Source organism: Sciurus carolinensis, chromosome 9, assembly GCF_902686445.1.
Source record: "Sciurus carolinensis chromosome 9, mSciCar1.2, whole genome shotgun sequence".
Classification (NCBI taxonomy): domain Eukaryota; kingdom Metazoa; phylum Chordata; class Mammalia; order Rodentia; family Sciuridae; genus Sciurus; species Sciurus carolinensis.
In genome coordinates this window covers 41,345,570-41,361,790 of record NC_062221.1, presented here as the reverse complement: position 1 = coordinate 41,361,790, position 16,221 = coordinate 41,345,570, and the positions used below count along the sequence as shown (strand labels likewise).

Here is a 16,221-nt window from a genome sequence, read left to right as displayed (position 1 = left end):
TAGTCTCCATCCAAAGAGAGACGTGCAATAAATGTCTTTGAAACAAAGATATCAGAATAATGAATTTTATAACACAGTTATGGTAAGAGACGGTGAAAGGAGAAACAGAAAACTCTAGCAAAAGGGCCACCGAGGGAGCTGGGCTCTGGTGTGTGACGTGCACTGCAGAAGGGCCTGCGTGCGGTTCCTCCCTCCATCCTCACCCACCCTCCGGAGGGAGAGGTGGCTTCTACCAAGGAGGAGCAGGATGAGAGGTTAAGGGAACTTCCTGAGAGTTCCACAGCTGTTTAGTTCTGTCAGAACTCAGACCTAAGAGGTTGGACCCCATAGCTCATTTTCTTCCAGTTCAGGGGCCTGTCTCTGAGATCTTTGAAGCAAGTAAATCTTTCTCATTCAATGTGGATCTACAAGCTGTGATCAATTCTCATTGATTGAGTCCAAAAAGCAATGAAGGCCAGCACAGTGAGTTGTATTTTTCTGGGCACTCTTAGGTTAGGGTTAGCATTAGGGTTTATAAGCTGTACTTTCTGCCACTCTCATTTGCACCTTGTGATGGTCATCAGGTGAGCCCAGTCATAATGGGATCCCTGGGGAGGCGGTAGGGGAGCAGAGCTCTGGTGAGTCTCCTAGCCTTCTCCTGGGGACACAGACACAGTCTCCCGTTCCAGTATTCATCTCAAGTTGGATTTTCCATGACATAGAAATCTTTTCAATGAAAGATTTCTGAAGATTCAGAGTATCTATGTAGAGTCTGATGAGTTCACTTGTTTTATTTTTCAGAACAACAAACCAATTTCCCTTCCTCAAATTGAAGGCAGACTTGAGAGGTGAACCAGGAGGGCTGGGGTTTTGCAACCCCTTCTCAGTGATCTAGATCACTCATTCGTTCCATACACTTGGATTTGTTTGTTCCCTAAAACACCTCTCAGGACAGCTCTTCACCACACTTGGGGATTGGAGAAACAAAAATACTGAGAAGGCAGGGAGGAAATGCAAATATGAGCAAGCGCATGTCCGTCCTCCATCCTAGGGTTAGTAGCTCTCCAAAACAGGATCCACTACACAATCAAATGTTGAAATCTTAATAAGGGTAACAGCTACCTGCAAGTTCATAAAACTCTAAGATATAATTCAGCAAGGGTTTGATAAATGTTAGCCTTTACTTTTTTTACTATTATTATTATTATTATTATTAGGCAAATACTATACACCAAATACTATACCCATCTTACCTCAGTTAGTCCTTTCATCCTCTTTGCCATGCAGATATTAGTGTCTCTGTGTTATGGCTCATCATCATAGCCAAAAGTTTGAGGAATTTTGACGTCCCTAGCATTAGTGGGACCAATTGCATAATCCTCCTACAAAACCCTACAAAATAAATGCCATTTTGCATTTTGCAGGACAAAACTGAAGTCAGACAGGTTAGGTGACTTGTCCAGGACCAAAAGACAGTCAAAAACAAAGGCTGAGTATGAATTCAATTAATTCTGCCTGACCCAGAGACTGTTACCCCCAACCTACTTCACAAAGATGTATATCCCCAAATCAAAAACTCATCACTGAGAATCAAATGAATAGAGGAAACACTCACACTTCTTGGGGTTTCAAAAGAGCCTGTATTTCATCCTGTTCTATTGATTAGGAGAGCACTTTCCTAGATCTAAACTTCTGTAAATTAGGTCATGAGAATGACTTCTATCTTTTTGTCACCTGTCATCAGCGAAAAGAAAGGTGTTGTAAAGTTCATGTAGCTCTTCTATATAGGGCTTGATTGACAGCCCTTGTAGGAAGGATGTCAGTTACTAGTTTGGAGAAAGTGATCACATTTTAATAGAAATTTGCAAGGTTCTCAAATGATGAAAATGAGTTTCCTCTGGCAATCCAGGAAATCCTGGACTCCTTCTATATTTACCGGGTCTGCAAGACCAGGTAAAGTGGACAGTGTATATCAAGAGCACCTAGTGTAGCTGTGGAAGGACTAGCCACCTGCTCTGGTCTCAGCATGGCGGGACATGCTGCTGAACACAGGAAAGAACTCTGAGACAAAGCAACAAGACATGAGAAGAGACAAGCCAAGCACCCATGAAACAACTGTAATCACTACCAGAGACAACAGGGTCCAGGTCAGAAGTGAAAACACCAGAAACCTCATTCCGGCTCTGCCACTGGGCAGCCTGAGGCCCTTGGGCAAGACAGTCACATCTCCTGATGTCTGGAACTTCCCCGGCAAATGAAGAGATTGAGTGTGGTTGTCCGTAACATGAATTAGGATAAACTCAGGAAAGGAAAGATTACTTTAAGAAAGGCCCATTGTCTCAACTCCCCATACATACACACCCTTCAATCCTACCCAGCATCTGGGAACCAGGTGTATTTAGTCCCTGCAGCTGAGCTATCTCCATTCAACCCCTTCTCTGTCATTTACCCCAGGGTGACTTGGCAAATATATTTAACCTATAACTTTCCAGACAGGTTGAAAATTATAGGCGTGCCAAGGTATTGATCCCTCAGCCCTCTGGGCAGCTGGGATGTGGCAGGGGCCCCAGGCTAATCACCTTTACCTGTGAGCAATCTGACCGTTTTACCCATTATTTTCTTCCTATCCATACAAATATCATTTTCTAAATTTGTGGCATAAAAGGGTAAAGATTGGGATAAACTGATAACCTGTCCAGACCTTAGATTCATCATCTATAGAGGAACATAATAGATGTAAGTGAATTAATATGTAGCTGAACATGATAGTTTCTGTATCATAACTATTCCTTGAAGATTAAGTCTGCATTTGTAAATTACTTAATATGGCCTATGTACATAGTACATGTTCAGTAATGTTGACTCTTATTATCACTACTTATTATCACAACTGGCCAGTCTCCAACCCAACAAGGCTAGAGTCTTTCTCAGTCCCTAATTCCCATCCTAAAGTCCTGAAGTCCATCCCTAGGTAAAGAACTCAGGAGGCCTGCCTCCTACACACCTTTCTCCAAGTGAACCTTGCACAGAAGCATGCTTTGGGCCCTGAAGTTTCTTAACAAAGAGAAATTTTCTTCTCTACAGGGACAGCCCTCTACAAATAGGCTGTGCCTCAGAAAACACAGGAGTAAATTCATACAATAATTACTGGTCATGATAAGTGCTATAAAGGAAAATAATTAGGGCACCATGGCAAAGTTCTTTTTCTCCCTTTCTCTCTTTCTCCCTCTCTCCTTCTCTGAAAAAGTGATCTTTAAGTAGCCTCAACTCAATGCACTGAAATAGGTGCCAGGTATGGAGAGATAAGTAAGTGCCTGCCAACGACCATGGGATAAACACTCTTTCAAAACATTTCTGAAAATGTTTTAATTCTGAGAGTATTCATGTTGCAGAATACTATAAATCCAGCCAAGAACACTTGATGTATTCCTTGGAGGAACTGCCTCTTTCAAGAAGCCACCAACATAGCCCAGGGAGTTGCTCTTCATTCCCTACTGTACCATCATACAAATTCAGCTAAAAACCCACCATTGCCATTTCATTCATCAGGGACTGTCTAGTTGGAAGCAATCTGTCAGGACCATGTAGGTGAGACTCAGGAAGAACAGCAACCTGATCTGTGTCACCTGTGCACAGAAGAGATTGCAGTCACCGTTCACCATCCCTCTGGTCCTGAAGACCAGCAAGTGGCAACATTCATGCCTGGAAATATAAATTTAATACTTATGCCCTGAGGAAGGTCAGCCTCTCCCAGAGTTCTGAGGGACAAGGAGTATAAAGGGGAGGGGAGGAAGAGGGAGGTGAAGGTGGTAGGTGTTCACATCACAGGAGCAGGGAGAAATGGAAGTAAGAGCTGCAACCAAATCCCTATACCCAAAAGAGTCTCTCCAGCAAGTTTCCTAAATCCTGAGTCTCAGCCCCTGTGCTTCCCCTTCCTATGTGCTGGCCCTGTTTGGAAAAAGTCAAGGAGCCATCCCCCTCATGAGGGGTCTCTTATGCCTTTGGGAAGGTCCTCCCTAGAGAGGGATCTATGCCCTTGAAAGGTGTGCTATGCCTCACCCTCCCAGGGCACCTGCTGAGAACACGCCTCTCTCTGTGGAACCTCAGCAGCTCGATGCTCCTTGAGTGGGCCGAGGAGTCCGTGTGAGTGCTGAGGCATGTCCTGGAAGCACTCAACCCTAACCCTGCACATCGCGTTCTCAAGGAAACAGATGATGCCCTCGTCCCCACGCAGGAGCTTCTTAGACCTGTTGTCTCTGTCAGTGCCACCTTCATTCGCATTAGAAATGGGCACTGCCTGCTCCTTGAGAGTGGGCGATGGGAAAGTATTTGGGTGAGAGAGAATTGCTGGTGACCACCTCAGTTCCCGCTCCTTTTCCTGTGTGCACAAAGCCTTTTTAGCTCAGTTATCAAAGTCACCTGGTCAAGAGGCAGCAATTTTCAAAGAAAATGGGAACTTTCTCTCCACCCTCATAATTTCTAATTGAAGTCATGGAATAGGACAAGAAGTTTCTAAGTTTAAGATTTTAAACATAAGAAGAAATTTTTCCAGATTCTGTTTTAGAGATGCACTGAGTTCACGTGGGACCTCGTCTATGCTCTAGATGATTTCCAATATTTCTGCCATTGCGAGGGCTTTAAAATCATCAGTCAACAATACATGGTTCCAACCTGCTTTATCCCATATCCAAAGCCCACGCTCCTTTATGAATACTCCAGAAGCTACTGCTAACTAAGACTCTCTATAATTTCTTTTCCTCATCTGTAAATAATAGCTATATCTCCCACTATAGGAGTACCTACCTTATGCTAGGAGCTTTACATGTACCTTTGAATAACCAAACAGTAAGTATCACCATTGCCATTTTCCATGTGGGGACCAATCTGGGGCTTAAGATTGGCTCAGGGAATAGCTCGCCCTGTGGCTGTAGTCCCATGAGCATTACATCAATGAATATAATTAATAATAGCATGACCAGAAAATATAATAGTTGAATTCATCATATTATGGAAACTGCACCTCTAATAATCTTTGAAATGTTTTCATAGAAGAAGGTCCAGAGAAGGGAATGAACAGATAGGCTAGTCACAGAATTAATCGGCTAGTGAACTTCCTGAAACTGCTCTGGGAGTCATTTCTCTGGCTATACGGACAGTTTCTTTCCTTCTTGTTTATAAATTGATCTATGGGTGCTGTGGTTTGGGGAGTTGAGAGCCTTCTGTTCCCTCCCCAACTTTAATTGGAGCCCTTTCAGTTTCAATAACCAATGGTGTCACCCCCTCCCTGATGGACGATGCTACCCATCCCCTGAACACAGGCTGCTACCGTCCACCTGGGCCTTGATTTGGCAGAGTAATCATAAGTCCCTTCTTTGACACAAAGATACATAGGCATTCCCAGACAAATTGCTTTTCTTCCAGACACATTTGTAAAAATTGCCTGGGTTTCCCTGACAGGCAATGGAGTAACCAAGGCTGCTCAGGTAGGGAGAGTCTGATGGATCACTGTCTTAGAAAAGAAAACTACTATTTTCTTGGCTAACCAAGAGCATCAGAGAGAGGACCAGAGGACAGGTTAGTCAGGTCCCATGGGACTTAAGACAGGTGATTCTCAGAATTCAGCACCTACCTCTCAAGGGAGACAATTTCCCCACCTTACTTCTTCCCCAGCAATCAAAGAAAGTGCTCCCTAAGAGCCACACTCACCCCACTGGGTCCCCAGGTACCTCATAAGTGCTCTACAGTATCAAATGTGAACAGCTAGTATTAAACTCCTTCCTGATTGGAATATAGATGCTTCAAGGTCAACTTATGGGTTGTTATCTCTGACATTCACTACAGTGCCTGATTTAGTATATACTTAATGCATGTCACATAAAGCAAGCAAATTAGGAAATCAGAAGTTATTTAGAAAATTGCTAAGTTAGCTGGTAAGTAGGTTAGGGAATTAGTCAGAGTAAGCTAAGCTACATGCTAATGGGAATCCCTCTCTGTGTAGAAGGATTAGCAATCAAGTGTGACTTCATCATTCCAGGTGCAAGTACACCTATTTGGAAGTACTTATTTATCTCATTGCTTTCTTTGGTGGGATGTGGAGACAAATAAAATGCTTAAGGGGAGAAGTCGACTCTTCTCCACCCTCTGCCTACTCCCAGCGGGGTCATTTTCCTTCACCCACTCTGACAATGGAGAATCTTTGCCCCTGGTTCCAAGGGGGTGATAAAGAACCAGAGCAGGCTGTAAGTGATGTGATGAGATGCAGGGTGAGAGCAGGCAGGCACATGGACTCATGTTTGCTATTGGGCAGCACTGTATGAGACCCAATTCGGAAGTTCAACATCATACACAGACTCTCTGGGAAAAATGAACATCAAGCCGATTCTTTTGTCCTACATATGGTAGAACCTAAGACTTTGACTTGGAAAGAACTTCACACTGAAAAGATAATATTTTTCTGAACCCTACATCACACATCACTTGGGATACAAAAGAGGGGATTAGTGGAAACTTTTTCAAATAAAGAGCCTCCTTATATCTTATCCCAACCCTCTTTTAAATGTGTAAAGTCCTTAGTTTAACAGCTTTTAGGCTGGCAACTCGTCAATTAACCCACAAATAGTTCTGGATATAGAAATAAAACTGAACAGCAGGGATATGACAAAATGTAAATAGGGATCTGTTTATAATATTCTTAAAGGAAAGGTAATGGAAAAGGGTGTTGAAGTTGCAGCTGTGAGGAATCACTCCCTCCCCACCAGGCCTGTTGAAGTGAAGGCTTCAGATTTCTCAAGGCCCTGCAGTTCCCAGCTCTGAACAATTCTAATGAGAAAATTTCCAGCATGTGTTTTACAACTTACAGTCACTTCCTGACAGCCACCTGCACCCCGACATTGTATTCTATATTGATTTTCTCCAACTACAAGGTGATCCTCTTGTGGAATCAATATGCCTCTTCTTCTCCAGTCATTTGATGGATAACCAAGAAAAGTGAAATCACTTGGATAATAACATAAGGCACATATGATTAGGAAGATAACTCCTGGACAAGAATATTTTTAGTGAATTCCCAAATTAAGTAAAGATTTTTTATACGCTAAAGAATAGCGTAGATGGAGTTAGAATAGGATTCCATTCTCCTAGTACACCCAAAACGGCTTTTGGTAATAAACACTTTGTAAGGTTTCCCTTAGTATTCTGGAATGAAAACTAGAGATAATATTACATTCCTCCACACTTAATTTTTTAAAAAATCATCTTCCCTGAGCATAAAAGATAAGCACATTTCTAATAAACACAATATTTATTTCACCGTGTGAATGTTGGAACACGAGCACATTAGCAGATATAATGCAGCTGTCAGAGGCTCATAGTCACCTATAGAACCACTAAGAATACATTTGTCACAAATGCACACGCACTAAGGTGTATATGTGATGCTCAGAAACTGTGAGTGATGTTTCTATTGTATTGATAGTGAGGTTTTCCAAAATGATGACCAACTCTTGGTAAATTCAAACAAAACAAATTCCAGCTGTCCCTCAGTTTACCCAGTTGTTACAGTCCTAGAAAGCATATATAAAGTCATGCAAAAAAGTATTATTTGTGTTCACACATAAATTGGAGATAAATTCAGGTTCAGAAACTGTAAACAGATTTGTACTTAAATGAATATCCATTGGGACCTCAGAAGTCATATAAGATGCAAGACAGTGCTTCATGCTCTGGAACGATCCCTCCTTTGCAGAATGTCTAGCAACCCAAGCCCCTGCCTATTTAATGTCACAAGTGATCACAATCATTATGAGAATCATAAATGCACACTCAGACTTCCAAAAAACCCCTAACAGAAAGTCTTGTCTTTGTTGATAACCGCAGCTTCATAGTATTTTCCAGAGGGTTCCCCCATTGACCCAGGTGATTAAGAATTGACTCTAGTTGTGAAATCTGAGAATGATGCACTAAAGTTTATCTGGTTGGCCACTTCATTTTACCCGCATGAGGGTAAGAAACCAAATCTACAGTTACTAGATAAAATAAGATGAAAACCAGGTTTCCTTTTCCATAGTTCTTATTTTTTATTGAAATTAGAAAGATACCCTTGAACGTATCTCTTGTATATCAGATATTTTTAAATAGTTGAATGACTGACAAAAATTTTCAGTAATTTCCAGGATATTTGTAAACATTCACTGCACCATTAAGTTTCAATGCCCAGTTAGATAATCTCCAGTGCCCACCCGCTGAAAGCCTGGATTCCTGCATACAAACAAATCAGAAGGATCTGAAAACACTAAAAGATCCTTTACGATGTGTCCAAAAGGATTTCTTGGAACAAGTTGTCTTCTTTGGTTATTAGTTGATTGATCTTCTCCCTGCTCTCCCCATGTTACGGTCATCAGGATCCCAGCAGGACGTTGGGAAATGAATGACTGAGATTCCAAAGCCTCCTTACACCATGCACAGTTGGGTCCTCTTCTGACTGAAGACAGCAAGGGACTGGTCCCTTCCCAAGACCTATGGAAGATTTGGCTTTTCACTAAATTACCCTTGACAAGTTGGTTTTTAATGGCGAATTGGGTATTTTTACTTTTAACTTGGCAGATCAAATATTATGGAGGGAATATTTGATTGCACAAACTCCGCAATCCTCACTGGCTCTCCAAATTAAATTTGCGGTCAAATCGACACCTGTTTCAAAGTATCACTTGGAAAAAATTCTATTTATGAACCTTGTATATCTATAGGGGGTACAAATGGATAGCGAGAATAAACTCATAGTATATAGAGATTATTGGATAAAGCTATGGCTCTTATACCAAAAGGAGAAATTAGTTGCTTCCTAATCACTTCCTCACACAGAACTGGTAGAGCCACACAATCTGTATGTGCAAACTCAATGCCCAAGAACTCAGAAGCAAACACAAAGTCTCTAGGCTTCCAAGAAAATATCATCAGGTCCTCATACTTAATGCATACTCTCTACTCTCCTCATGACAGAGTTCTTCAGGCCTTTCTTCAGAGACCATTTCCTCTTAATTCTAGACTCGCTCTAACAATTTAAACATCCTGTGTTGAAAGCAGCAATTTAGAAAAGAGGTGGTCTGACTGCTCCAGGTAAGCAACAAGAAGTAACAATTGACAATCTGACATCAAGAAAGGAGATGGAAAGCTATTTTTCAAAGTTGGGAGAGGAGGGCTGACATAGAAACTAAAACTAAATAGCAACCTGAGCCTTTTAATGTGGGCATCATGATCCCCAAGAGCATCTGCATAATACAGGACAATTTAGTAACTGATATAAAAGAGTTAACTTAAAAACAGAAGAGTTAAGCGAGGCTCAGCATATTTTGCAGCGAAAGCAGCAAGATTCAATATAATCAAACCCTAGAGTGTCTGAGTTAGGAGACCCTTTTAATTCTAGACTCACTCTAAGATTGCATCTTGCATAATAATTTTCTTTTACAAAGAAGGAAACTGAATCTAAAGGGGTGGCCCTGAGACAGGAGCCCAGCCTAACAGGTGCAGCATTTCTTCCATAGGGACATCTTCACGACTGAAGCAACTGAGGGGAAGGAAGAGAGATTACATCACATTGAATCATGTATTGTGTCTTTGCTTTTGACATCTCTGTTTTCACTTCCTCGCATTGATTTCACCCCTTCAAAAGGAGAAGAAACCTGCTCTCTTTATTCACAAGAGTGAACTATTGTTCCCTGGTTTGTGATGAGAGAACCTCAGGGTTGGCCCTTAACACAATTGGGACTGAAGGTAAAGGTTGAATTCCACTTACATCTGCCTACATCCCACCCCTGGTGTGTTTCCTCCAGGCTGTCCTATGTCTGTCCTCAAACAGGCCCCACACCCAGAATTCTCAGCCAGCTAAAAGAAGTTGCCAGCTCCCACACGTTTGGGGTATTCTCAGTCTTTTTCTAATTTGATCTCTAATCACATCAAAGAATAAAGCAATGTTCCAATATTTTTCAAATATAAGTGAGCAAAATGCATGACTGGGGTGCTTATTAAAATGAAGATTTCCCCTAGAATTAGGATTCAGTGGATGATTCTGTCGGAAGTGGGCCCAGAACCTACTTTGGAAAATATTTGTCCTTGGCTTCTCTGTAGTCTCATCTCCTAATACCCGCTTGCACACTCTCCTCCACCCAAGTACTTCATACTGTCTCCCTCTGCCATGTCTTTATCTCTTGTTCCACCTTCTCTAGCCAATAAATTCCCCCATAGACTTCAAACAGCTGAGTACATGTCTCACATCTCTGCTCTCATTTTTCTTGTGCATTTCCACGTTGTTAAGTATATACAGCCTACCATGTGCACTGATTTTCTGGCATATCTTCCCCTGAACGTAGGGGTATGTGGCATTTGTTTTTCTTATTCCTAGCACTTAACATTCTGTCAAGCACTCTAAAGGTGTTTGTTAAATCATCATCTGCATGTGCTAACTTTCCTTGTTAATAACTATATTCACATTTTTATTTACCCCCTTGATAGAGCAAAGCATTTTCACAGATTGCTTAAAGCCTCACTCTCAAATGAGGAACATCTTCTATAACATGTAAAAACTGAATGAGAAGAATGTTATTGCATAATATAACCCTGGTGGCCATTGGTGGGGTCACACTGAATTAAGCCCAGGTAAACTCAGAATTTTTGCCACCTAAGGAACACAAGAGAAACAACACACAATAAAGGGGAATTTCTCTAAATAAAGATCAGTTTTCAATACGGCAGTAGAATTAGTTTTGTTTGCCTTCCCAGGCATTCCAGTCAAAAAGTGTTTGGGAAATGAGATTGGAATTGGTTAGAATTAGCATAGAATTGATTCATGTACAGCCATGTGCCCATAGTGATGTTTTGGTGAATGATAGGGCACATATATGAGTGGGATCCCAGAAGATTATAATGGAGCTGAATATTTCATATCAACCAAAGACAGGATAGCTGTCCTAATGTTGCAATATCTGTAGCACAACACATTTATTCATGTGTTTGTGGGGATACTGGTGTAAACAAACCTATTGCATTGCCAGGCATATAAATGTATAGTACATATGATAATGAACTGCACATGATACTTCATAATAAAAAGAAATGACTATGTCACTGGTTTACGTTTTTAATATTCCATATTGTTTGTCAGTGTTTTAGACTGTACTCCTACTTATAAAAAGTGTTTACCATTAAACAGTAGGCTGTGTTACACTAGCAATAGCCTCATGCATGTGATATTTACTGCACCTCTTGATCATATCATTTTCTCTTCTAAACAAACTATTTGTTTATATATATCTATATAGATATATAGATATGTAGGGGAAAGAGGTGACAGCATTCTCACCCAGCCCATTGAGGGTTCCCACGCTGTTCACCATCCACGCTGTTTCCCCTATATATCTATATATCTATATAGATATATAGATCCAGATATAGATATAGATATAGATATAGAGATAGAGATAGACAGACATATACTTGGAAATGCCATATAACTCAGTATGTAGTAGCTTATACCATCTACATTTATGAAAATAAGCTCTATGATGTTCACATAAGATCACCTAACACATTTCTCAGAAAGTACCCCATCATTAGGTGACACATGACACAAATTTTGTGTATTTGTTCTAAGATTCCAGAGATCCCCAATGTTTTCCACCCAAGATTGTTAGCCACCAAGAGGTGAGTTCACTCCTGAGGTCTACCATCTGTGTGTGTTTGTCCCTTGCAGGTGTGTGCTATGCAGAATTTGGAGTCCGAGTCCCCAAGACCACAGGCTCCGCCTACACCTACAGCTATGTCACTGTTGGCGAATTTGTGGCATTTTTCATTGGCTGGAACCTGATCCTGGAGTACCTGATTGGCACTGCAGCTGGTGCCAGTGCTCTGAGCAGCATGTTTGACTCACTGGCAAACCACACCATCAGCCGCTGGATGGTGAACAGCGTGGGAACCCTCAATGGGCTGGGTGAGAATGCTGTCACCTCTTTCCCCTACATGCAAACTGGCTGAGCCAAATAAGTGGATTCCTCTCTCAGACTGCAATTTGGCAAAATGTATCAAGAACCTCACATGCTTCTTTGGGGTTTTGCAAAGTAATTTTTCATACTAAGAAAATTTTTCTAACTTCCACGAACACTTTATACCAAAAGATGCTCTCCACAGCCGTATTTTAAAAGGTTGAGCATCTCTTATCTGAAATGCTTGAGACCAGAAGTTTTTTGAATTATGGATTTTTTCAGACTTGGGAATATTTGTCTATACTTAATGAGATATCTTGGAGACAGGACCCAAGACTAAGCACAAAATTCATTTATGTTTCATATATGCCTTATATAAATAAACCTGAAAATAATTTTATTAAATATTTGTAATATATTCATAAATGAAACAAAGCTTCATGGTATGATTTTTCATACCATGGCATCATGTCAGGACCCAAAAATTTTCAGATTCTGGAGCACTTAAGATTTGAGAACTTTGGAATAGGGAAGCTAAACCTATAATAACCGAAAATTAGAAAGAGCCTGAATATCCTTCGATGGAGCAAGTTAAGTAAATTATGCATATTATGCACATAACAATTGAAAGAATGATTAAGGAGGCCTATGGTAATAACATGAAATATATTTTAACATGTCATAAACCAAGGGATACAAACAGTTCCATACATGTACCATGTCAAAAACTATACAAAAACAAAACAAACTCAGGAAAAAGAATTGGAAGGAATTTCTCTGATAGCTTCATCAGAATATTTTTTTCAAATTTTCATAAATAAATGTGTTCATTTTCAAATAAAAATACATTTAAATGGATTCCAGACTAGCAAAGGTCAAGGAAGGGTAATAGAGCTGTCACAGGTAATGACAGCTAAACACCTAACATACCACAAGACCTCAGGCTACATCTGTCACCTGCCATTCACTTCCCATCCTTTCAAATTCATGGAAAGCTAACCTGTAAGGAAGCCCTGCAGTCTTGCCTCCAAACTCCCAAGGAATGAGTCTGTGGCTGTGACAAGTCATTTAAATTCAGTGTCTCTAGCTCAGAAAAACTGACAAAAATGCTGAGCACCAAGATACCATGACAAGATAAAATGTATGCAGACTGTGCCTGTGTGTACACTGATCTCAGAAAATTTAGGACTGAAATGGCCCAAAATTCAGTCACCCATCTCCTAATTTTACAGATGAGGTCCAGCACGACAAAGCAACACACCCAAGGCCACACCACTGGCTACTGGCAAAAGCACAGCTGAAATTCAGGACCCCTGGCTGTGGCAGCAGTGCCTTTTCTACTCTATAGAGGGCAGGAGTTCACTGGCCAATGGGCAAGGCCAAGCAGGCAGGGCCTGTTTGCTGGTCATTTTCTCTCTGCAACCACAACCCCACAAATGGAAAGAAAATCCCTCTTAAAATGGTTTTCAGAGACACACATTTTTAAATTCGCTAATAGGAGATTTTTGGAATGTAATGGAAATTTTACAGACTAGAAAATGAACCATCATGAAGATAAAACCATTTTCAGAACACATTAGACCTCTAGATACATCCCAAATGTTCAAGGACTGTCCCAATTTCAAATATTCTATGCCATGATCCATACACACTTCATAATTGCCACATCACACATCCCAACTTTGGGTCCAGGATATCAGGTCATCTTACCTGATAGATACATATTTGCTTGTGGACCACAGTAGAGGCATGTTTACACACACACACACACACACACACACACACACACACACACATACACAGAGAGTTCCTTCTCCTCCTGACACAGTGACCATCACTCCAAGAGGCAGAACTAAGTGCAGGGTCATGGGATGGATTGGGAGTTGGCATGGCCCTTTCTTCCCTCTGGACAATACTAAACCCTGTCCCTCTGCTCTAGGGAAAGGTGAAGAATCATACCCAGACCTTCTGGCTCTGGTGATTGCTGTCATCGTGACCGTTATTGTTGCTCTGGGGGTGAAGAATTCCGTGGGCTTCAACAACGTCCTCAATGTGCTGAACCTGGCAGTATGGGTATTCATCATGATCGCAGGCCTCTTCTTCATCAACGGAAAGTACTGGGCAGAGGGCCAGTTCTTGCCCCACGGCTGGTCAGGGGTGAGTTCATTCCAAAAGCCTGGTATATGCTCTCTGTCTTCCACCCTGAGAGCAGTCTTAAGACATATTTTTAAGAAAATGCTGCTCTGTCCCATGATCCTCAGGGCAACCTCCTTGTCACTGTAATCTGAATTTAACTGGAATGTTCTGAAGAAATGACTCTTTTTAATGTACTTGTTTCACAAACATCTGTTGTGATCCTATTTTATACAAATAATAATAATGACTCCATGTGATCACCCGCAATATGCTGAATGTGGTGCAAAGTACTCTGCATGTGGTATTTCATGATCCCAATAATCTTTTTTGGGGCTAGGGTACTAGGGATGAATTCAGGGGCACTCAACCACTGAGCCATACCCCCAGCCCTATTTTGTATTTTATTTAGAGACAGGGTCTCACTGAGTTGCTTAGCACCTCACTTTTACTGAGGCTGGCTTTGAACTCAAGATCCTCCTGCCTCAACCTCCCAAGTTTCTGGGATTACAGGAATGTGCCACTGTGCCTGGCTTCATCCCAATAATCTTAAGAGGAAAATATTTACATTCAGGTCAAAGAAATCACACTTGGAGGGCTAGGGCTGTGGCTCAGTGGTAGAGCACTTGCTTAGCATGTATGAGGCACTGGGTTCAAGTCTCAGCATCACATATAAATAAATAAAATAAAGGTCCATCAACAACTAAAAATAATTTTTTTAAGATACACATTTTTTAAAAAAGAAAAAGAAAACACACTTGGAAAGATCAAAGGACTTGCTTTTTAAGTAAGTGGCAGAATCAGGACCCAAAGCAAGGACTGTGGACTCCAAAGTCTGTACAAGAACCGCTCAGTTCTGTAGAAGTCTGCTACAGTCTACTAAAACAAACAGGCACATACATAAATAGACAAGGCAGTAAAGGAAGCCAGGGAGAGTGGATGCATAGGGGAAGGATGAGTTTTGCCTGGGTATAAAACTAGGCAAAGGACAGTTTTTCATCCAGTCCCAACATTTGACTCAATAAGGGTCTGAGGGCAGTTGAGGTTGCTCAATGGAGGGTTCATTGTAAATTCCATTTCAGAGACATGGTTCATAGCAGAGAAGTCTACCTAGTGTTGTCAGGGGGTCAGCAAGAGAGCAGGCTGGACCAAAGGACATTTTCAGGTCTCATCCCCATGGATGGTGGTGTGGTTTATGTTAAACCCAAATGGGAAGGTCAGAGTGGCAAATTCTTTACAATGACAGGTGATTCTAAGTTGTGTCTGGTTTCTTTCTCCAGTATGACTAAAAATGCTCATTTGGGGATTTATTGGTAAAATTCACAAGGCTTTTTTTTTTTTTTTTTAATGGTAGAACATAAATCCCCTAGGGAATTTTCAGCTGGCAGGATTCTTAGAGGTCCCCTGGTCCTATCCCCTCATCTAACAAAAGAATGAATAATCAGAGACCAAAAGAGACAAGTCTGCCTAGTTCTGGGGTCAGAATATAAGTCCAGGATTCTACAGGCTTTGCTTGTGTAACTTTTGCTTAAACTGGTTTCCCTCCAAGATGTCCAGGGATCAAAAATCACTCTTGGAGAACATTCAAAATAACTGCTGTTTATTCTGAACTGTGCCATGCTGTTCAATACAGAGAAATAAGCAAGGGAGCAATTTAAGTCAAAATTTCTAGCTTCCCGCTTATCTATAAGAATTCCACAGAACCTCAAGGTTCATTGCTCCCTTCTGAAATGAATAAATACTAAAACTGGTTAAAACCAGAAGAAGAGAACAAGAAACACTGATGACCCCATTCTGGATATCCACATCTTTATTTTCTTATGATACAAATTGTTCCCTTTCTATCACATAAGAGAAACAACAGATTATAAGAATGAAAAGAGACTGCTTTCCTGGAATTCAATTGCATTTTTCTTATAGTGCATGAAAATGCTTTCACCATTTTCTTAAAAATATAAGAAATTATTGGGTCATGGATTTACTATAAGGCTTTGGGCATCAGTGAACCTTTGTGCTTCCTGGTTTTCTCTTCATATCAGTGGAAAACAAATTGCAACAAATGCTTTCAAAAAAGAACAGAATCTTAGCTGTTTTTATAGTTACAAATAGTTATGGTCATGAGAGGAAAGAGCTGACA

General features: G+C 40.9%; 1 protein-coding gene across 1 annotated transcript in view; it reads left to right on the top strand.

Annotated features, from left to right (window-relative positions):
• The window catches only part of Slc7a14 (solute carrier family 7 member 14), a 102,899-nt gene that overhangs the window by 58,257 nt on the left and 28,421 nt on the right, over positions 1–16,221 (top strand). Inside the window, exons 3-4 of the mRNA XM_047563042.1 lie at positions 11,723–11,959; positions 13,891–14,108. Of these exons, the coding sequence (XP_047418998.1) occupies positions 11,723–11,959; positions 13,891–14,108 (455 nt within the window). The remainder of the gene's footprint in view (positions 1–11,722; positions 11,960–13,890; positions 14,109–16,221) is intronic.